This window comes from Mobula birostris, unplaced genomic scaffold, assembly GCF_030028105.1.
Source record: "Mobula birostris isolate sMobBir1 unplaced genomic scaffold, sMobBir1.hap1 scaffold_589, whole genome shotgun sequence".
Classification (NCBI taxonomy): domain Eukaryota; kingdom Metazoa; phylum Chordata; class Chondrichthyes; order Myliobatiformes; family Myliobatidae; genus Mobula; species Mobula birostris.
Genome location: NW_027278311.1, coordinates 224,024 through 247,882, shown reverse-complemented (window position 1 = coordinate 247,882; position 23,859 = coordinate 224,024). Strand labels below are relative to the sequence as shown.

At 49.4% G+C, this 23,859-nt stretch overlaps 2 protein-coding genes across 3 annotated transcripts in view; one reads left to right on the top strand and one right to left on the bottom strand.

Annotated features, from left to right (window-relative positions):
* Positions 1–23,859, bottom strand: part of LOC140193387 (uncharacterized) — a 137,177-nt gene that overhangs the window by 11,997 nt on the left and 101,321 nt on the right. The window lies entirely within an intron of this gene.
* Positions 972–22,575, top strand: LOC140193386 (uncharacterized). 2 transcript variants are annotated; one of them, XM_072250728.1, is made up of 10 exons: positions 972–1,040; positions 2,331–2,462; positions 2,841–2,906; positions 4,382–4,501; positions 6,691–6,810; positions 7,839–7,955; positions 9,106–9,342; positions 19,781–19,923; positions 20,556–20,620; positions 21,655–22,575. In XM_072250728.1, the coding sequence occupies exons 2-10, from the start codon at positions 2,396–2,398 to the stop codon at positions 21,851–21,853; spliced, it is 1,134 nt and encodes a 377-aa protein (XP_072106829.1). In that variant the 5' UTR covers positions 972–1,040; positions 2,331–2,395; the 3' UTR covers positions 21,854–22,575. The 2 variants fall into 2 exon arrangements, with proteins under 2 accessions (XP_072106829.1, XP_072106828.1); XM_072250727.1 differs by lacking the exon at positions 972–1,040 and having other exon boundaries at positions 2,014–2,462.

Sequence of the window (23,859 nt, the reverse complement as noted above, 5' to 3'; positions counted from 1 at the left end):
AGAGTGAATCTCCCTCCACACCGTCCCATCACACACTCCCGGGGTCAGACTCAGAGTGAATCTCCCTCCGCACGGTCCCATCACACACTCCCGGGGTCAGACACAGAGTGAATCTCCCTCACACCGTTCCATCACACACTCCCGGGGTCAGACACAGAGTGAAACTCTCTCTACACCGTCCGGTCACAGACTCCACAGGGTCCGAAACAGAGAGAAACTCCCGCGCACCGTCTTATCACAAACACCTGGGGTCAAACACAGCGTGAAGTTTAAACACAAAATAATCTGCCAATGCTGCGGTGAAAACAACATTCACAACACGCTGGAGGAACTGGACATGTCGGGCAGCACCCGTGGAAGAGTTCCGGCCCGAAACGTTGATTGATCGTTCCACGGATGCTGCCCGAATTGCTGAGCTCCTCCAGCGTGTTGTGAGTGTTACAGAGTGAAGCTCCCTCCTCACAGTCCCATTATACACCAACAGATTCGGAAACAGAACGTATCTCCCTCTTTACTCCCTCTCTCCCACCTCAGCACTCACCATCACTTCAGCGTTCCTGTAGTCTCTAATTGTGAGCCTGTCTCAGAGATAATCTGTGTTTGTGATCAAATGTAGAACTGAGGAGGGAGCGGGAGGAGACGTAGGGCTGTGAATAGGTGGTGAGTTTGCAGCACTGGCAGGAAGTGATGTGAAACCACACGATAATCCTGTGCACACAGAGACACAGGCAAGCTCAGAACTGAGAGATCGATATCGCGTGAAAGACAGCAGATCTGACACCAAAGGTGTGGAGGGGGCTTCACCATGTGTCTGACCCCGGGCGTGTGTGCTGGGACGGTGTGGAGGGAGTTTCACTCTGCGTTTGATCACGGGAGTGTGGGATGGAACAGTGTGGATGGATATTCAGTCCGGTGTGGATATATCTTCTGTGTATCTGACAAAGGACTCTTCCACTTTTGAATTTATTTCCAGACGCTTTGAATCTGGGTGTGAAAAATGCTGCTTCGCCACACCGCCTGCTCTGGAAAATAGGAACAAGGTACGTAGAATCTCTCTTGTCGGGTAGAAAGCGTGGGGAGAAAAAAGAGAAGGCTTCATGAGGAGGGCACTGAGATAGAAAGGCACAGGAGGGAGAGGGGTAAGAGGAAAATGGGAGAGCTGAAGAAAGGAGCGAAATTGAAGCAGGTTGGAGGCAGTCAAGGGAGAGAAATAGTAAGATAGTGAAGGAAGAGTGAGGGACGCAGAGGGAGAACATGATTGACAGGAGGTGATGGAGGGTTTTTGAGAGAGCTCCTGAACTGCGTCTGTTGGGCTGAGGTCCCTGCTATTTTTATTTCTTGCTGCGTATATAGCTCAGTCAGTGCAGCAGCAATCTTTCAATACTTCTCTGAAACACTGACACTGACAACCCCCGGCTTATCTTCCAATGGGTGAAGAGATTCAAACCGCAGATACCGATCAGCCTGCGCTGGTTTCCTGTGACCTTCAAGATCAAAATGTCCGCTTTCTTTCATAAGTGTTACACAATCTAAAATGGCAATCTATTGCTCTGACGTATCCTCCGGGGGGGGGGGGGGGAGGTGTGGCGCTTGCTAACTTCGGTGGGTGTTGCTGGTTTGCCCCGGGGCCGTGGTTTCCAGAGCACAGACGATCTGAAGCCCCGGCGATAAGAAGAGCAATGGGAGCGCTGACACTCAAACCAGGAATCACCTGGAGGTTGGGGTTAGCGGGAGAGGGGGCTGGTGTTCGTTGTAAATCTCTCCGACAATAAAGGTTCTGCGTGAGAGACAACATATCGCTCTGTCTCTCCCTCCCTCTTCACTCGTCATCCCCCACTCTTCCCCTTCTTCCATTGTTTTCTGTCTCCTTTCTTCTCTTCCTATATCCTTCCAACTTCCATATTCCTTCCCCTACAATCGCCCCTTCCCTGCATCTCTCCACCCTCTTCCTCCGCCCCTCCCTGTTCGTTTCTCTTTCTCCTGCTTTCCCCCTTTAGCTCGCCCTCTGTTTACTCACTCGCTACTTTAAATTCTCTCCCCATTCTCTCCCACTTCTCGCCCTCCCCTTCTTTCATTCCGCCATCCCTTTCTGACCCCTGTATCCCACGTCTCTCTTTCCGCAAAGCCCTAACCTCCCCTTACTCTGCCCTCCCTGTGTACCTCCCCATTCTCACTACTCTTCCCCCTGCCACTCTCATCGCTCCAGACCACCGCCTCTCACACCCTCAATCTCCCTCTTCCCCAGCACTTCCTCCCCTGCTCTCGGCTCCTCTCTTTATCAGCTGCTCATCTGGTGTTCGTTCCTGTCGGTCTGACTCCGCTGTCAACAGGGGCTGCCTCTGATATCGGATACATCCCCTCGCTGAGTTCAGAGACGCACGGAATCCGAGACAGCATGGAAGACAGCCAGACTTATGCGAATGTTCAGCTCGTCAAACCGGACTTACGGCTTCCATCGAGAAGTGAGTGAGGCCGTGAGGGAAGGAGGGAGTTTCAATCTCTTTCTGTCCCCTGGAGTGTGTAATGGGACGGGGTGGAGGGAGCAACACTCTTTGTCTGACAGTCGGAGCGTGTGATGGGACGGGTGGAGGGAGCGACTCTCTGTTTCTGGCTCTGGGAATGTGTAATGGGACAGTGGGGAGGGAGCTTCACTCGGTGTCTCATCCCGTGTCTGTGTGATGGGATGGTGTGGAGGGAGATTCACTCTGTTGCTGACCGCGGGAGTGGGGAATGGAACGGGGTGGAGGAAGCCTGACTCTGTGTCTGACCACGGGAGTTTGTGATAGGAGCGTGGGACGGGAGCCTCACCCTGTTTCTGACTCTCACTGTTCTTTTCCCAGCTGAACCTGATGTATCGTACGCGAAACCGGATATCAGGGGCCTCTCCGTTCCCCGGACAGATGCAGGTCAGTTTCACTTTGTTGTTTTGACTCTGTTCAGCCGATGTGTCCATTCCTGTCGAGAAATCTCGTGGCACGGGTGCAGTTGACACTAATGATTCCCTGTTTGAGAATGATTCCGAGGCAATGCGTGCGAGACGCGATGAGATACGAGCTCTGTGGGATGGTCGATGAGGGGGGAGCGCTCTGGGAAGGGGCGGGGTAAGGCAGAGCAGGAGGCGGGGCGGTAGAGACGGAGGGCTGTGGAAAGTGATGAGAAGATTGCTCTGGGTGGGATCGGTGCAGAGAACGTCACGGGATTTGTGGTGTGGTGGGAGAACCGTGTGAGCGGATTAAATTGGGGGGCACTGAGGAGGGGGCTCTGTGTGGTGGGGGGGGGGCGTGGTGCGACAGCAGGGAGTACTGCGGCATGGCCAATAAGGAGGAAACCCCTTGGGAGGAGTGGCGAGGAGGGAGGAGAGTAGAAAGAGGCAGTGAGGAAGGGGAACTCTATAAAATGTGAACAATACTCTCCGCGTTCTAACCCTGCTCTCTCATCCTTTCTACTCTCTCTCCCCTGCCTCCCTCTTTCTCCCCCCTATCTCTCACACGCTAATCCGCTCTCACCTTCTTTTCTTCTTCTCTGGCCCACTAATTCTTTCTCTTACCCTCATTCTCTCCACTTTCCCTACCCTTATCACTGTTTCTACCCTTCTACGCCTCCCGCTCTCTCCGTTGCCATTTCCCCTCTATCTAACTCTCTTTCCCCATTCTCCCCTTTCCCACACTCTCTTTCATATTGTCCTTCTCCACCGCCCTCGTTCTTCTCGCGCACTCTTTCCCTCACTTCGCTCACTTCGCCCCGCCACGTTTTCTCCCTCCTGTTTCAGTCTATCTCCCCGTTCACACCCTCTCGCTGTGACCCAATCTTCCGAGCAACTGCCCCCTCCACACCTTCTCACTCTCTGTATTCTCCTCGTCCCTCTCTCCCCCACGCTCTCCCCTCTCTCATTACCCTCTCTATTTAACCTGTCTCCCCTTCTGTCTCTCTCCCTTTATTTTGCATCCTTGAGCTTCCCAATTTTCCCTTTCCTCAGTCCCCCTCTCTCACCTTCTCCTTCGCTGATGTTTTCACCCCTGCCACTCCCCTACGCATAATCTCTCTCCCTTTTCTCCCTCCCTCTCTCTGTCTTTCCCCTTTCCGTCACCGTTCTCTCTCCCCCATTCACTCCCATCTTCTCACCCATCACTCAAATCGCTCACTCCTCTCTGCCCAGTTCATTCATCCTTTTCATCCTCACTATCCTGCTCTTTCTCCTCGGCTCTTTCCCCTCACTTGAACCTCTCTCTCATCTTCAATATCTACCACTCAGCCCTCTCTTTCCGCACTCTATCTTCCTGCATCGCTGCTCCGTTTCTCTGTCCTCACTCCTCCACCATGCTTTACTGGTCTGTCCTCCTTCTAAATCTCTCTCTCTCATTCTCTCCTCTTTCTTCCCCAGACCGTCTGACCTCCACCTACTCCGAGCTGAACATTGGGAAAGACGAACCCGTCATCGATGAGGATGAGGTTCCTCCCATTGCCTCGAGTTCCGGCGAGCTGCGAGTCACTGCACGAACAGGTCAGGGTTCACAGTACCGACGCCATTCGGAAGGGGTCACGTGTCATACTCCCAAGTGTCCAAGTTTCTAATGCATCTGCCTCGGCCACTACCTCTGGCAGCTTGTGCCACTCACTGACTGCCATCGGGGTAACAAAAGTTCCTGACATTTAACACGTTTTAATTGTCTCTGCTCCATTGATTGTCCTCTTCCCAGCAAGTGACAATCTGTCATTTATCGCACTTTGTTCTCAGTCAGCTTGAATTGCGCAGATCAGGCAGCCTCAAGGCCTTCATCCACACATCCCGCTGCATCGCTGAAGCAGCCTCCGTAATAAAGACTCCGACCCACCCAGGATAATGTACTTACGAGACCCCCGCCCAACCCATACTCTCCCACATCGGGGGAAGATATCAAAACAAGCCTGGCCAGGCACAAAGGCAGTTTGTGCCCGCTTTTATCAGACTATGCAATGGTCCTCGATGACGGTAATGTACTCTAGACACCGCCGTCTGCTACGTCGTGTCCCCTTGAATATTAATGTCTGCCTGCACTGTACTTTCTCTGTAACTGTGACACTTTACTCTGCGCTCAGTTATTCTTTTACCTCTTTTACTCCTATGATGTGATCTGTATCTATGACTTTCCACTGGGACATCTCCTCTTTGAGATATATACAATGATCTGAATGCAAATGTAGATGGGTGGGATAATACACAATAGACAATAGGTACAGGATTAGGCCATTCATCCCTTCGAGTCAGCACCGCTATTCACTGTGATCATGGCTGAACGTCCAGAATCAGTACCCTTTTCCTGCCTTCTCCCTATATCCCTTGACTCTGCGACCTATAACAGCTCGATCTAAATCTTTCTTGAAATAATCCAGAGAATTCGCCTCCACTGCCTTCCTAGGCAGAGCGAGGACCTTTATGTCCTCGTGTCCACGTGAATGGTACCTGAGGATTGGAGGGAGGCGAATGTTTACACCTTGTTCAAAAAAGTTAGTAGGGACAGTCCGGGTAATTATAGTCCAGTGAGCTTTCCGTCTGTCTTGGAAAAGATTCTTAGAGATTGGATCTCTGGGCATTTAGAAAATCATGGTCTGATCAGGGACAGTCAACATGGTTTTGTTAAAGGCAAGTCATGTCTATCAAGCCTTTAGAGTTCTTTGAGGAACTCTAAATGAAATCATTTTAAGCACACCTACTGAACTCTCTCCCATCTGAACCATTCAATCTTAGAGCATGCCGTCTATTAAAAAAAAAAACTCCCTGTAGAGTTATTGAAGCAACACTTTCAGTACGCTGGATGAACTCAGCAGGTCGGGCAGCGTCAGTCAGAAACGATGAGTCGACGTTTCGGACCGGAACCCTTCGTCAGGACTGAAGAATGAAAGATGGGGAAGGATTTGAAGAATGCTTGTAGCTTCAGTTGAAAGACCAGTAACTTGAAAGATAAAGGGGTGGGGGAGGGGAAGCAGTGACTTCATAGCCCTGAATAAATGGGTGGTAGAAGAAGGAGGCGGAACCATGAGGGAGCTGGGGGACGGGGTAGAGTGAAATAGGGATAGAGGAAGGGAGGGGGAGGGAATTACCGAAAGTCGGAGAATTCTATGTTCATACCAAGGGGCTGGAGACTACCTGGACGGTATATGAGGTGTTGCTCCTCCAACCTGAGTTTAGCCTCATCATACAGGTAGAGGAGGCCATATATGGACATATCTGAATGGAAGTGGGAAGCAGAGTTGAAGTGGGTGGCTACCGGGAGATCATAGCTGTTGTGGCGGACGGAGTGGAGGTGCTCGACGAAGTGGTCCCCCAATCTGCGTCGGGTTTCATCGATGTAGATGAGGTCGCACCGGGAGTACCGGATTCAATAGTCGACCCCAACAGACTCACAAGTGAAGTGTTGTCTCACCTGGAAGGACTGTTTGGGGCCCTGAATGTTTGCAGGAGATGAGGTGTAGGGACAAGTTTGGAGGAGCAACACCTCATATACCGTCTCGGTAGTCTCCAGCCCCTTGGTATAAACAATTCCTGCTTGTCTTCCTGCTCTTCTGCAGCAGTGACACTATCTCTGATCAACAGTCCCACCTCTTTTGCCTCTCTCCCTGTCCTTTCTGAAACATCTAAATCCTGGCACTCGAAGTAACCATTCCTCCTCCTTCTATTTCTCTGTCTCTCACATTCTCTTTCTTTCTTCCCAGACGGTGTCACATCCATCTATTCAATGCTGAACCTTCGGAAAGACGACATTCTCATCGATGATTATGAAGATCCTCCCATTACCTCGGCACCCGCCGAAATGCCAGTGACTGCACAAGGAGGTCAGAGTTCACAGTTATGACGTCACTCTGAAGTGGTCACGTGCCATACGCCCAACAATTCAAGTCCTAATGCATCGGCATCCATCACTTCCTCTGGCAGCTCGTTCCATAGACAGACCGCCGTCTGGGTAAAAACAAAATCGTCACTCGGGTCCCAGTTTAAATCTCTTTCTGCTATCATCTCAGAAATGTGCGCTCCGGCCCACGGTTCCTCAAGATTAAAGAAAATTACAGTGCGCATTCACCTTCTCTGTGTACCCACGTGTTTGTATACACCCCTGTAAGGTCACCCCTGCGCTGCAAGGAATAAAGTCCCCACCTGCTCGACTTATCTCCGTAACTGAATCCCTCGAGCCCCGGCAATATCGTCGTAAATATCCCTCTGCAATCTGTCCAGCTCATTGATATATTTCCTATAGCAGGGCGACCAAAACTAAACACCGTACTCCAAGGGCGGCCTCACCGACGTCTTGTACAACTGCAACGTGACCCCCTTAATCCTGTACTCCGTGCCCTGATTGATGAAGGCCGGGACGTCAGACACCTTCACCGACCCCTCTACCGGTAACTTCACTCTCCAGGAACGTTGGACGTGGGGCCCTTTGTCCCACTGTTATTCAACACACGCCAGGGTTTCTCCCGAACACTGTGAACGTTGTACCCTTGTTTTCCTTTCTGAAATACGATAGCTCGCACTTATGAAAAATAAATCACATTTGCAACTGCTCTGCCCCCTTCCCCAGGTAATCGAAATCCCAGTGTAAGCGGTAACTGTCTTCACTGTTTACCTCGGCACCGACGTTAGTGTTGTGTGCAGGCTTACCAACCGCGACCAATATAATCTACCGCAAATCGTCGATATAATTGATAAAGATCACTGGTCCCACCCTTGACCCCGGTGAACACCGTTAGTGACCGGCTTTCTGTCTGAGAAACGAACTTCAAACGTTATGAGGAAAAGGCAAACTTAATAGGCCGAATAGCCTACTTCTGCTCCTATATCTTATGGTCTTGTGCTCTCTCCACAGGTGCGCACGAACAGGAGCCGAAAGAGTACATCGGAAATAGACCATATCGTAAGATCTACTTACTCTGCATCATTACGTGCATCCTTGCCGTGATTGTGGCCGGGCTCTCGATCCACGGTGAGCCGAACGGGGTCCGGGTGGAGTCAGACCGCAAATAAAGAGAGTGGAACAAATTGTTATTGTAAAACACTACAGTGACGCAGACGCGCCCCTTACCGTAACAACACAATAACTCCTCACCATAACACAGACACACCGCTAACCGTGACAAAGACACGGCCTTTACCGTAGCACATTCAGGACTCATCCAGACAATCCTGTCACGGTCGCACGGACGCAAACTTCAATTCGACACAGTTGCACTCCAAACCGAGACAGGGACACGAGCCACATCGTGACACAGACATGGTCCCCCTTACTGGAACATCGACCTGACCCTGACAGTGTAACTGGTACACTCCCCTTAGGCGACACCGAAACTCACCTCGCAGTGAGACCGACACGTCCTTCACCGTGACAGTTAGGCACCGTACACCAAGACACCTACACGCTCCTCAACGAGATCCGTCCAGCTCGGTATCGTGACAAAGACTCACACCAACTTCAACGCCCATTACCGATACGGTATCGGCCCTCAAAATAACTCCGTGGCACCGCTCACTGAGGCACCTCACCGTGACACAGGCAAACCAGTCACCGTGATGCCGACACTTAATTTCACAGCGTCCCCGACCTAGTAGTCTCGGTGACATCGACACACCTCAGCGAGACACTGTCACACCGATCGTGGCCATGACATGTCTCCAAGGTCGACGCAGACACACCCCTCTCTGTGAGATCGGCAGACCCAACACCATGACACAGATACTCCACCCAGCGTGACAACACCAGGTCGCTCACTCTGACATTTCCCTCGCAGTGACATCGAGACACGGTAACCCGGCACAACTCTCGCCGGGGCACAAAAACACCTATCACAGTGACACCGTCACTTACCTCACAGCAACACGAACATGCCCCGTACGATACTGATGCAGACCCCATTGTAACAGTAACACCTTCACCGGGAAATTTATAAACCGCTCAGCGCGGCACAGACACGCACCGCAGGGTGGCGCCGACTTCTCTCACTGTGCCACCAGCACATCCATCACTGTGACACCCTTCACCGTGACACTGACACATCACTCTCTGTGACCCGTTCGGTAGCGTGACGGTGACTCACGTGTCACTGTAAACGATAAATATCTTTCACCTTCTCTCTCAGTATCACAGATTCGTCAGTCTATGATCACGTCTGACCGAAACTACCATGAGTTAACTTCCCACCTGAATCTCTCCCAGAGAACCTGTCTCAAGAATCTTTCTGCGCTCAACTCTGATCTGTCCATTCTCAAACGAATTCACACTGATCTCCGTCACCAGTTCACTGAGACGGAAACGATGTTCAGATCTGTCAACGAAACCAAGGCTCATATCTGTGAATTGTTGACCAGCAGAAGAGGTGAGGCATCATCCACTCTTTAACACGCTCCTCATGACGGGGCAGGCACAGTGAGCGGAAACGTCACTCTGTGCTTAACATAGGGAGTGTGTGAAGAGATGGTATATAGGGAGATTCACTCAGTGTCTGACTCGGTGATCGTGTGATGGGGCTGCGCGGAGGAAGTTGCACTCTATCACCGAACCCAGGAGAGTGTGGTGGGACGTTGTGGAGGTGGTTTCACTCTGTGTCTGACCACGGGATTGTGAGACGTAACATTACAGCTTCGCTCTAGGACTGACTCGGGGACTCTCAGATGGGAGGGTGTGGATCCAGCTTCACTCTATGTCTGACAGTGGGATAGTGTGATGGGACAGTGCCCACAGAGCGTCACCCAATGTCTGAATCCATGGCGTTATGGCACCGTGGAGAAAGATTCATCTGAATCCGGGACAGCGTGATGGGACGTTGCAGAGGGGGCTTCACTCTGTGCGTGATTCCGGAAGTGAGTGATGGGACGGTGCAGAGGAAGCTTCACTCTGTGCTGAATTCAGGAGTGTGTGCTGGGACGGAGCGGATGTTGCTTCACTCTGTGTCAGTCTCAATGGGATCGTAGAGAAAGAGCGTCTGTGTCTGACTCCGGGAGTGTTTGATGGGACAGTGCAGATGGACGTTTATTATATGTGACACCAGATTGTGTGATTGGATGCTGTGGAGAGATTCTGACCCCGTGAGTGTGCCATGGGAGTGTGTGGGTGGAACGTCGCTTTGTGTGAACACAGTGGGGTGTGGTGGGTCAGTTCAGGAAGAGCTTCGTTCTGTGACTCGCCAGGGAGTATGTGATGCGACGTAAGGAGGGAGAGTCACACTGTGTAAGACTCGGGATGTGGGATTGGACCATGTGGTGGGAGATTCATTCTGTCTGTGACCCCGAGACGGTGTAATGGGACGGTGTGAAGGGAACTTTACTCTGTGACTGACCACAGGAGTCTGTGATGGGACCATGTGCAGGGAGCTTCACTCTGTGTCTGACTCCCGGGAGTGTGTGACGGAACACTATGGAGGGAGAGTCACTCTATCTCTGACCCCGAGAGTGTGTGATGGGACGGTGTGGAGGGAGCTTCATTCTGTGTCTGAATCCGGGAGTGTGTGACGGGACCGTATAAGGGGGAGATTCACTCTGTGTCTGACACTTTGCTCTGTGGTGTGTTGAGAAGCTGTAGAGGGGAGAATCATTCTCAATCTGAAATTTTATGTGTGCTCAGGGAGTTTCTTTCCCTGTCTGACCGCTAGAGTGTGTGACGGTGCCACGAAGAGAGAGATTCACACTGTGTCTGACTGGACTTTGTGGAGGGAAATAAATTGTGTTCTCCGAACTAAGGTGTGTGTGTGAGGGGCGGTATGGAGGGAGCGTCACTATGTGTCTGTCCCCAAGAGTGTCTCATGAGACAGTGTGGACGGGAGCTTCATTCCACATCGGGCACCTGGAGTGTGTGATGTGTCCGTGGAGACAGAAACATAGAAACATAGAAAATAGGTGCAGGATTAGGCCATTCGGCCCTTCGAGCCTGCACCGCCATTCAGTATGATCATGGCTGATCATCCAATTCAGAACCCTGTAGCAGCCTTCCCTCCATACCCCCTAATCCCTTAGCCACAAGGGCCACATCTAACTCCCTCTTAAACATAGCCAATGAACTGGCCTCAACTGTTTCCTGTGAGAGAGAATTCCACAGATTCACCACTGTCTGTGTGAAGAAGTTTTTCCTGATCTCGGTCCTAAAAGGTTTCACCTTTATCCTTAAACTGTGACCCCTCATTTTGGACTTCCCCGACATCTGGAACAATCTTCCTGCATCTAGCCTGTCCAATCTCTTCTGAATTTTGCATGTTTCAATAAGGACCCCTTCAATCTTCCAAATTCCAGCCACTATAAGCCTAGTCGATCCAGTCTTTCATCATATGAAAGTCCTGCCATCCCACGAATCAATCTGGTGAACCTTCTTTGTACTCCCTCCATGGCAAGGATGTGTTTCCTCAGATTAGGAGACCAAAACTGCACACAATACTCCAGGGGTGGTCTCACCAAGGAATTATGCAACTGCAGTAGAAACACCCTGCTCCTGTACTCGAATCCTCTTGATGTGAATACCAGCAAATCGTTTGCCTTTTCACTGCCTGCTGTACCTGCATGCCCACTTTCAATGACTGGTGCACAATAACACTGGGGTCTCGTTGCACCTCCCGTTATCCTAATCTGCCACCATTCAGAAAATAATTGGTTTTCCTGTTCTTGCCACCAAACTGGATAAACTCACATTTATCCACATCAAATTGCATCTGCCATGAATTTGCCCACTCACCCAAACAATCCAAGTCACCGTGCATCCTCTTAGCATCCTCCTCACAGCTAACACTGCCACCCAGCTTCGTGTCATCCGCAAACTTGGAGATGTTGCATTTAATTCCCTCGACTAAGTCATTAATATATATTGTAAACAACTGGGGTCCCAGCACTGAGCCTTGCGGTACCCCATTAGTCACTGCCTGCCATTCTGAAAAACGTCTCGTTTATTCCCACTCTTTGCTTCCTGTCTGCCAACCAATTCTCTATCCACATCAATACCATACCCCCAATACCGTGTTCTTTAAGTTTGCACACTAATCTCCTGTGTGGGACCTTGTCAAAAGCCTTTTGAAAATCCAAATATACCACATCCACTGTTTCTCCCCTATCCACTCTACTAGTTATATCCTCAAAAAATTCTATGCGATTCGTCAGACATGATTTTCCTTTCACAAATCCATGCTGACTTTTTCCGATGATTTCACCGCTTTCCAAATCTGCTGTTATCACATCTTTGATAACTGACTCTAGCATTTTCCCCACCACCGATGTCAGGCTAACCGGTCTATTATACCCCGGTTTCTCTCTCACTTTTTTTTTTTTTTAAGCGGGGTTAAGTTAGCCACCCTCCAATCCTCAGGAACTGATCCAGAATCTAAAGAGTTTTGAAGAATTATCACGAATGCATCCACTATTTCTTGGGCTACTTCTTGGTGCACTCTGGAATGCAGACCATCTCGCCCTGGGGATTTATCTGCCTATAATCCCTTCAATTTATCCAACACCACTTCCCTACTAACATGTATTTTCCCTCAGTTCCTCCATCTCACTGAACCCTCGGTCCACTAATATTTCCGGAAGATTATTTATGTCCTCCTTAGTGAAGACAGAACCAAGGTAGTTATTCAATTGGTCTGCCGTGTCCTGGTTCCGCATGAACAATTCACCAGTTTCTGACTCTAAGAACTGCATTTGTCTTATCCAATTATTTTTTTTTCTTTTTACATATCTATAAAAGCTTTTGAGGTCAGTTATTAGGTTCCCTGCAATCTTTCTCTCATCAGCTTTTTTTGCCTTTCCTAATTAAGTCATTTGTCCACCTCTGCCGGACTCCGAATTTCTCCCAGTCCTCAGGTGTGCCGCTTTTTTCTGGCTAATTTGTATGTTTCTTCTTTGGAATTGATACCATCCCTAATTTTCCCTGTCAGCCAGAGGTGCACTACCTTCCCTGGTTTATTCTTGTGCCAAACTGGGATGAACAAATGTTGTAGTTCCTCCATGCGATCTTTGAATGCTTGCCGTTGGATATCCTCCGTCAACCCTTTAATTATCATTTGCCAGTCTATCTTCGCTAATTCACTTTTCATACCTTCAAAGTTACCCTTAATTTCAGAACCTTTGTTTCTGAATTAAATATGTCACTCTCCATCTTCATGAAGAAATCCACTATATTATGATCACCCTTACGCATGGGCCTAGCAGTACAAGATTGCTACCTAACCCTTCCTCATTACTCAGTACCCGGTCTAGAATTATCTGCTCTCTAGTTGGTTCCTGGACATGTTGATTCAGAAAACCATCGGGCATACATTCCAAGAAATCCTCTTCGTCAGCACACTAACCAATTTGGTTCACCCAATCTATATGTAGATTCAAGTCACACATTATAACTGCTGTTCCTTTATTGCACGCATTTCTAATTTTCTGTTTAATGCCATCTCTAACCTCATTACTACAGTTAGGTGGCCTGTACACAACTCCCACCAGCGTTCTCTGTCCCTTAGTGTTATGCAGCTTTACCCGTATCGATTCCACATCCTCCCGGCTTATGTCCTTCCTTTCTAATGCGTTAATCTCCTCTCTAACCAGCAATGCTACCCGACCTCATTAATTGTCATGTCTATCCCTCTTGAATATTGAATATCCCTGAATGTTGAGCTCCCATCCTTGGTCACACAGGAGCCATGTCTCTGTGATCCCAACTACAGCATATTCATTAATAACTATGTGCACATTCAATTCACCCACCTTGTTACGAATGTTCCTTGCATTGACACACAAAGCCTTCAGGCTTGCTTTTACAACACTCTTAGCCCCTATACAATTATGTTGAAAAGTGGTCCTTTTTGATTTTTACCCTGAATTTGCCGGCCTGCCACTTTTGCGTTTCACCTTACTACTTTTTGCTCTACCCTCATTTTACACCCCTCTGTCTCTCTGCACTTGTTCCCATTCCCCTGCCACATTAGTTTAAATCCTTCTTAACAATAGTAGCGAACGCTCTCCTTAGGACATTGGTTCCAGTCTAGCCCAGGTGCAGACCGTCCTGTTTGTACCGGTGTCAACTCCTCTAGAACAGGTTCAAATGCCCCAGAAAATTGAATCCCTCCCCGTTGCACGATTTTCAACCCACGTATTTATCTGATATATCCTGCTATTTCTACTCTGAGTGTCACGTGGCACTGCTGCTAATCCAGAGATTATTACCCTCGTGGTCCTGCTTTTTAGTTTATCTCCTAACTCCCTAAATTCACCTTCTAGGACTTCATCCCGTTATTTTACCTCTTTCCTTGGTACTTATGTGCACCACCACCACTGGCTGTTCACCCTCCCACTCCAAAATGTCCTGCAGCCACTGAGAGACATCCTTGACCCCTGCACCAGGGAGGCAACATACCCTCCTGGAGTCTCGTTTGCTCCCGCAGAAACGCCTATCTATTCCCCTTACAATCGAGTCCCCTATAACTATAGCTCTCCCACTCATTTTCCTTCACCTCCTGTGCAGCAGAGCCACCCATGGTGCCATGAACTCGGCTGCTGCTAACTCCCCCTGATGAGACATCTCTCCCAACAGTATCCAAAACAGTATATTTGTTTAGGAGAGAGATGACCTCAGGGAACTCCTGCACTAGCTGCCTACTGCTACGCTGTCTAGCGGCCACCCATTCCCTTTCTGCCTGTGTAGCCTTTACTTGCGGTGTGACCAACTCACTGAACGTGCTATTCACGACTTCCTCAGCAACGCGGATGCTCCAGTATAAATCTAATCGCAGCTCCAGCCGTTCAATGCGGTCTGCCAGAATCCGCAGCTGGACACATTTCCTGCACACATAGTCGTCAGGGATAGTGGAAGTGCCTGATTTCGCACATGCAGGTGAACAAACCATGGGGCCGATCTGAGCTGTCATGACCTACCCAATACGCTACAGCCTCGCCGCCTTCCTTGCTCCAAATAAAATACCGCTGCATACCGTTCTACTTTTAAAGGAACTTACCCTGCCTTACCTCACTTGGAGTGTAGCTCGCCTTCAGCACGGTGTCGAGGGAGCTTCACTCTGTGTCTGATTCGGGGAAAGTGTGATGAGACGCTGGTGAAGGAGCCTTACACCATTTCTGGGCAAGAGAGTGGGCAAGAGCTTTCTTCATGTCTTTCTTCGGCTGTCGGTAGTCGGATGGTGCTGAAGGAGCTACACCGTACCACTTCCCTGCGGTGTGCGAATGGACACTGTGAGGCTAGCTTAACTCTGTGCCTCATCCTTCTGTTTCATGGTAGAAGGGTGTGGAGAAAACGTCACTCTGTGTTTGACCCCGGGAATGTGTGATGGGACGGCGTGGAGGGAGCTTCATTCTATGTCTGACCCCAGGATTTTGTACAGGGATCTTTGCTGGGTTTTTGAAATCTGTATTCGGTGACGGGACGGTGTGAAAGAAGCATCACGCGATGCCTGACTCTGTGAGACCGTGATGGAACGGTGCTGAGGGGAGTTTCATTCCCTGTCTGTTCCCGTGTGTGTGATGAGCTTTGCTGAGGTATTTTCATTCTGTGCCTGTTCCCGGGTGTGTGATGGGACGGTGCTGATGGAGCTTCACTCTGTGTTTGTCCGCAAGAGCGTGTGATGCGACAGTGGACTATTCAGAGGAAGCTTCATTTTCTGGCTGACCACGGGAGGGTTTGATGGAATGGTGTGGAGGGAATTTCACTCTGTGCCCGACCCCGGGAGTGTGGGATGGGACGTGTGGAGGGAGCTTCATACAGTGTCTGACCCCGGGAGCGTGTGACGGCATGGTGCGGAGGGAGTTTCACACTGCAGTGGCATGCAACCATTTGGGATTCCCTGATCAAAATTTCTTTTACTGTGAATAGCTAAACGAGTAAAAGATGAACTGATTTCCAAAAAACATAAAGTTAAAGATGACAGTTTTCTTTAATATTTTAGGCAAGAGAACTTTTTTATTTCCATCTTTTACGTTCCAAAATAGCAAACAATGAAAAGGCATGAAGAAAAAATATGGACACCCTGCATGTCAGTACTTAGTAACACAACCTTTGGGAAGAATCACAGCTTGTGGAAACCATAAAAACATTACAGCACAGAAACAGGCCTTCTGGCTCTTCTTGGCTGTGCCAAATCATTTTTGGTGTGGTCCCACTAACCTGCGCCTGGACCATATCCCTCAATACACCTCACCTCTCATCATTGTACCTGTGCAAGATTTGCTTCAATGTTAAATATGAGCCCGCATTTACCACTTTATCTGGCTGCTCATTCCGCACTCCTACCTCTCTATGAGTGAAGAAGCCACCGACCCCTAATATTCTCTTTGAAATTTCCCCCCTTCACCCTTAACTCATGTCTTCTCTATTTTATTTTTTTTATCTCCCCTTGCCTCTGTAGAAAAAAAGAGCATGTTTGCATTCACCCAACCAATACCCATCATAACCCGTCATAATTAAGATACATGGATATATATACACCACAATTGTATGCACCTCTTTCAAATCCCCCCTCATTCTTCTACGCTCCAGGAAATCAAGTTCTGCCCTTTACAACCTCTCTCTGTGACTGAGTTTCTCAAGTCCCCGCAACATCCTTGTAAACCTTCTCTGCATATTGGAACCATGTTAATATCCTTTCTGTAATTAGGTGAGCAAAACAGCAAACAATACTCCAAATTCGGCCTCACCAATGTCTTGTACAACCGCTCCATAGCATTCCAATCCTCTGTCAATACTTTGATTTATAACACGATGTTCCAGAAGCTGTCTTTACGACACGATCTGCCTGTGACGCCCCTTTTAGAGAATTTTGCATCTGCGTTCTCAGACCCCTCTGTTCCACCGCACTCCTCAGTGCCCAACCATTTACCTTCTATCTTCTACCTTGGTGTGTCCTTCCAGAGTGTAATACCTCACACTTATCTGTGTTAACCTCCATTTGCCATTTTTCAGCCCATTTTCCAGCTGGTCAAAATCCCTCTGCAAGCTTGGAAAAGCTTCGTCACTGTCCACTACTCCTCCACACTTGGTATGATCAGCAAATTTGCTGATCCAACATATCACATTATCATCCAGCCATTGATACAGATGACAAATATAAATGGACCCAGCACTGATCCCTGTGGCACACCACCAGTCACAGGCCTCCACTCAGAGAAGCAATCCTCCACTACCACCCTCTGGTTTCTCTCATTGAAGCAACGTCTAATCCATTTTACTGCCTCTGCATGTATAGCTAGCGACTGACTCTTCCTGACTAACGTCCCATGCGGGACCTTGTCAAAGGCCTTACTGAAATCCCTATAGACAACATCCACTGCGTTTCCTACACCCACCCTCCTGGTAACCTCCTCGAAAAACTCTAATAGATTTGTTAAACATGACGTTCCACGCACAACCCCATGTTGACTCTCCCTAATAAGTCCCTGTCTATCCAAATACTTGTAGATCCTGTCTCTTAGACCTCTTTCCAATAATTTATCTCCTAATGATGTCAAAACTAACAGCCTATAATTTCCGGGATTACTTTCTGAGCCTCGATTAAACTAGGGAACAGCATGAGCTATCCTCCAATCCTCCGGCACTTCACCTGTCGGTAACGACATTTTAAATATATCTGACAGGGCCCCTGCAATTACAACACTAGTCTCATTTAAGGTCCAAGGGAATACCCTGTCAGGCTCTGGGGATATATACCTCAAGATTGCAAGCACCTCTTCCTCTTGAATTTGTATCGGTTCCGTGGCCTCATTTGTTGTTTGCCCGATTTCTATTGACTCCATGCCAGTTTCCTTAGTACATAACGACACACAAAAAGAATAAAATAAAATAAAATAAAATCTCCCCTATTTCGTCTGGTTTCATACATAGCCGACCACTCTGATCTTCATTAGGACCAATTTTATCCCTTACTCTCCTCTTGCTCTTAATAAACCTGCGGAAATTCTTCGGATTATCCTTCACCTTGACTGTCAAAGCAACCCCGTCTTCCTCTAGCCCTCCCGATTTCTTTGTTAAGTACTTTTTCACTTGTTTATATTACTCAAGCACCTTATTTACTCCCTGTTTCCTATACATGTAAAACATCTTCTCTCCTTCTTTATCAGTGTTCCAATATTCCTCGAGAACCTAGCTTCCTTACTCTTACTCACTTTTCCTTTAATCCTTACAGGGAAATTCAACTCTGCACTCTCAAAATGTCACCTTTGAAGGCCTCTCACGTATCAATCATATCCTTGCCAGCGAACAACCTGTCCCATCCACGCTTTTTAGATCCTTTCTCATTTCTTCAAATTTGGCCTTTTTCCAGTTTAGAACCTCAACCCGAGGACCAGAGGTATCTTTATCCATGGTCAAATTGAAACTAATAGTGTTATGAACAGTGGAATCAAAGTGTTCCCCTACACACACTTCCGTCACCTGTACTAACTCGTTTCCAAATAGGAGATCTAATATTATATCGTCTCTGGTTGGTAGCTCTAAATATTGATTTAGAAAACCTTTCTGAACGCATTTTACAAGCTCTAACCCGTCTAGACCTTTAACAGTATGGGACTCACAATCAGTATGTGGAAAACTAAAATCCCCGTCTATCACAACTTCATGTTTCTTGCAGTTGTCTGCTATCTCTTTGGAGATTTGCTCCTCCCATTCTCGCTGACTATTGGGTGGTCTATAATACAACCCCATTAAAATGGTCATACTTTTCCTGTCTTTCAGCTCCACCCATAAGGTCTCGGAAGACAAGCCCTCTGATCTGCCCTGACTGAGCACTGCTGTGAGATTTTCCCTGACCAGCAATGCCACACCCGCTTCCCTTCATTCCTCTGCCTCTATCACGTCTGAAACATCGGAACGCTGGAACATTAAGCTGCCAGTCCTGCCCCTGCTGTAGCCAAGTTTCACTAATTGATATTATGTCGTAATTCCATGTGTCAATCCACGCCCTCAGCTCGTCAGCCTTCCCCAGGATACTTCTCGCTTTGAAATAGAGAACACATCAGATGATTATTACAACCACACATAACCCTTCTGTTTGTGACTTTCCATGAACTTTTAACACCAATTATTTTCACCCCCGCTCCGCTATCTGCTCTGGCACTCTGGTTACCAACCCCATCCCCCTGCAGATTTAGTTTAAACCCTCCACAATAGTACAGACAAATTTCCCAGCAAGAATATTGGCTCCCCTGTAGTTCAGGTGTACCCGTCACTCTTGTACAGGTCACACCTGCCGCAGAAATGGTCCCAAAGATCCTGAAATCTGAAACTCTGCCCCCTACACCAGTTCTCAGCCACGTGTCTATCCGCCAGAGCATCCTATTCTTACCGTCACTGGCACGTGGCACAGGTGGCAATCCTGAGATTACCACCCACCCTGGAGGTCCTGCTGTTTAACTTCCGACCAAGGTCTCTATACTCACTTTTCAGGACCTGCTCCGTGGGGAGGGACGTGTAGACTAGGGAGTCGCCGAAGGAACGATCCCTTCGGAAAGCGGAGAGGAGTAGAGAGTGAAAGATGTGTTTCCTGGTGGGTCCTGTTGAATTTGGCTGAAGTTGCGGAGGATAAGGTGCTGGATCCGGAGTCTGGTGGGGTGGACGGTGAAGACAAGGGGGTCTCTGTCCCTGTTGTGGTGACGGGAGGATGGGGTGAGGGCTGAAGTCCGGGAATGCAGGAGCTGCGGGTGAGGGCATCATTGATGACGGTCGAAGGGTCTGATCCCGTGTGGTGTTGGTTGGGACGGAATGGAGGGAGATTCACTCTATCTCTCACCCCGATGTGCGTGATTGGACGGTGTGCAGTGATATTCACTACTCCTTATTCCTATTTCCAGAGCATACGTGTTCCAAGGACTGGATCACAAATAAAGACCGGTGTTATTTCGTATCCACGTCTGAAACATTTTTCCCAACAGCGATGCAAGAATGTTCAAACCGTGATGCAAGGCTGCTTGAAATCAATTCAAGAGATGAAGCGGTATGTGTCACATCACAAGAAGATCTCACAAGAATCATCAGACACTTCCGGGGTGACACACAGAGTGACACCCATACTACACTCCCAGGACACATTCTCGGGTTCAGACATAGAGTTATCTCCTTCCACACCGCCCCATCACACCCCCGGGTTCAACCACAGAGTTACTCCCAGAATACACTCTTAGTACACATTCTCGGGGTCAGACACAGAGTTAAGCTCCCTCCACACTGTCCCATCACACACTCCCGGATTCGAACACAGAGTGAATGTTCCTACACAGCGCCCCATGACACATTCATGGATATGGCACATAGTGAATCTCCCTCCACACCGTCCCATCACACACTCCCGGGGTCAGACACAGAGTGAATCTCCCTCCACATCGTCCCAACACTCCCCCGGGTTCAGCCACGGAGTTACTCCCACAGTACACTCCTAGCACACTTTCTCGGGGTCAGACACAGAGTGAATCTTCCTACACACCGTCCCATGATACATTCACAGGATATGGCAAACAGTGAAGCTCCCTCCACACCGTCCAATCACAGGTTCATGTTGTAATCAACTGAGAGAAACTCCGTACATACTTTTCGATTCTTGGCATTAATCAAATAAATTTAATTTCACAGAGCTTTGTATCCGACAAACTTGTGTACCGAAACAGTGCATACTGGATTGGAAAATGCGAAGACGGGTGAGATTTGGATTACTCTGTGGTGTGAGAGTTGGGTATTGACATAACCCTGACGGGAGAAAGTGGGATTAGTTTACGATGAAACTATACATGGTTCTCAGGAGAGTGTGGTACAATGAGGACATTTTAAGTCCGACACGTGTCTGTCGGGGAATGTCCGGGCAGTGGAGATAATTCGGAAACTGCCTGGGGGCAGTGTGGAGAGCTCAGGACACAGGAATTATCTCATTTTTTGTACTGACGCATATCGGTGAGGAAAGCGCGGTGGAGTGGGATTATTTTGGAGATAGTCGCCGGGCTGTGAGGAGAGGGATTAACAGCGGCATTTGTTTGGTGAATGACATAGATCTGAGGGGCGAGAGTAGGACAACTGGATTAGTTTGGAGGCCGATACAGGGCGCTAATGGGACTGGTTTGCAAACTCACGCACGGATGTGGGAGAGAGGGTGCCAGTTGTACAAGTCTGGGAGCGGACCAGAGTTTATAGTGAGTGCGCCGTGTACTGCGATATGTTCGGAGACTGACACGATGCTCTGGGTATAGTGAGGGGAAACAGGATTATTCTGGGACCGACACAGGGATGATGCAAGAGTGTGGACGAGAGGGATTCATCTCAGGACAGCCATAAGTCTGTGGGGAGACGGTGGGACAGTGGGGTTTGTACGGGGAATGAAAGAGATCTGAAGGGAGAGCGTGGTCCTGTTCGATTTGTATGGGGACTGACAGAAGACTGTGGCGAGAAAGCGGTACGGTGCGATTAGTTTGGGGAGACATGGGTCTGTGGGGTGACATTCGGTCTGCACGATTAGTTTGGGAACTGACACGGGATTGTGGGGAGACATTTGGACCATTGTGTCTGTCTGGGTACTGGCACGGAGCTGTGGGGAGAGAGTGGATGAGTGGGATCAGTTTGGGGACTGGCACAGGCTGTTAGAAGAGATTGATTTCATGGGCTTAGCTTGTAGACTGTCTCGCCTCGGGTTCTCTGCTGGAGCTGCTTTGTCTCTGTTAAAATTGTTAACCGTCTTGGACAGGAATGTAGACTGGGATCTTCTGTACAAGGTGTCCTCGGGGACGTCAGACTGCAGAGACTGCCACTCGTACCCAGCGAAGAGTTCTTGCAATCATGCTCGGCGTTTCATCTGCGAGAAGTCGGCAGTTTTGTTCCCGCATATTCCTGAACATACTCAGGATCTCTGTCAACATCCAATGGAGGCGACAGAAATCAAGTAACCTACTGACCAACTCCCCTCTTCCCGTTCTATCTGAACCCTCCGTCTCCCTGATATCTCTCTCTCTCTCTCTCTCTCTCTCTCTCTCTCTCTCTCTCTCTCTCTCTCTCTCTCTCTCTCTCTCTTTCTCTTTTTCACCCACTATCAACTTAATCATGTGCCGTCTGTGCCAGTGGGGCCGATTTGAATCAAGTATCCAACCCTCTACTTCCCAATTCTCTCTTCGTCAACTATCACGCCTCCACCCTCTCAAACTCCCTCCTCACGCTCTCTACCTCTTCGTCCTACTAGATTCTCCCCACCACACACCAACAGATGTCAGTCCCCTTCGGTCCCCTGCGTTCTCGCTATTCCAACCCCGTCCCACACTTCTCCACTCCCTCTACCTTTCCGTGCACCCTCTTTTGCCTCGCCCTTTCTCCGCTCGCTCTTTCTACTCTTCCTCTGCCAACTCTCTCTCACTTTCTCCCCACCCCTACAGCTCTCTCTCCCTTCCGTCCCCGTCCTCTCAAAACCCTCCGTCTCCCTCAGTGCCCTACCTGGTAAAGACCAGCGTGCCAGGTGTCCTGTCCACCAGTATCGGATGTTTTCCACCGGAATCGCAATTTGATTTATTATCTGAAAAAAAATTGCAGCCTGGATTATGTTCTTTGGCAGCATCTCTATCCCACAATGATGCACAATTAATGTAAATTACAAATTTTAATAAACACAGCAAAAATGTTCTTGCGTTCAAAGATGGGACGGCGCAGGGGCAGAAGCTGGTTCCTGGATGTTGTGTGTGGGTGTTTACACTCATGTGACTCCTCCCCGATGGTAGTAACGAGCAGAGAGTTTCCCCGAGTGGGGAGGGTCCTCAGTGATGGACGGCGCCTTCTCGAGGCATCGCCTCTTTTAAATGTCCTCGATGGTAGGGAGGGATGTGCCCGTCGGACTGGGGTAAGTCAGGCAGTTCTGACGTGCGCGACAGGGAGATCTGTCTTGTCTTGTCCTCGCTTTCGTGGGGTAAGTGAGGCATTCTGCCGTTGCCATGCGTGGGGGGCGGGGTGGGGTGTTGTTTTCCGGTCTTGTCTTGTCTTGGCTTTGCCTCTGTTAGGTAACTCCGGCCGTTCTACAGTTAACTTACGGATGGACCTGTTCCACATTGGTGTGGAGATAAATTTGAGTCCCGGCTTGTCTAGGAATAAGTCCCAGCTCTAAGTTTGTGTACTGTCCTGTCTCATGTTAGTGTCGTGTTAAAGATGATCCCCGGCTTTTCGGAGGATAATTCCAGGCTCTATGTTGATGTACAGTTCCCAGTCTGTCTCCGAGCTGTGGCCTCCGAGTTAGCGACCTCCACATTCCAAGACTCAGGACCCCAGGCTGCAGCCTCCAGCATCAAGACCCAAGACCCCAACCTATCTCCAATCTCAAGCCTCAAGACCCCAGCCTGTCTCCAAGCTTAGGCCTCAAGACCCCAAGCCTGTCTCCAAGCTCAGGCCTCAAGACCCCAGCCTGTCTCCAAGCTCAGGCCTCAGTGCCCCAGCCTGTCTCCAAGCTCAGGCCTCAAGACCCCAGCCTGTCTCCAAGCTCAGGCCTGAAGACCCCAGCCTGTCTCCAAGCTCAGGCCTCAAGACCGCAGCCTGTCTCCAAGCTCAGGCCTGAAGAACCCAGCCTGTCTCCAAGCTCAGGCCTCAAGTCCCCAGCCTGTCTCCAAGCTCAGGCCTCAAGTCCCCAGCCTGTCTCCAAGCTCAGGCCTCAAGACCCCAGCCTGTCTCCAAGCTCAGGCCTCAGGGCTCAAGCCTCTCTCCAAGCTGAAGCCTCAAAACCCCAGCCTGTCTCCAAGCTCAGGCCTCAAGACCCCAACCTATCTCCAATCTCAAGCCTCAAGACCCCAGCCTGTCTCCAAGCTCAGGCCTCAAGACCCCAGTCTGTCTCCTAGCTCAGTTTCAAGACCCCAGCCTGTGTCCTGCAGTCATGTCATGTCCTTGCCCAGTTCAGGGGCCCGAGCCCGCGGCAAGTCCCGGG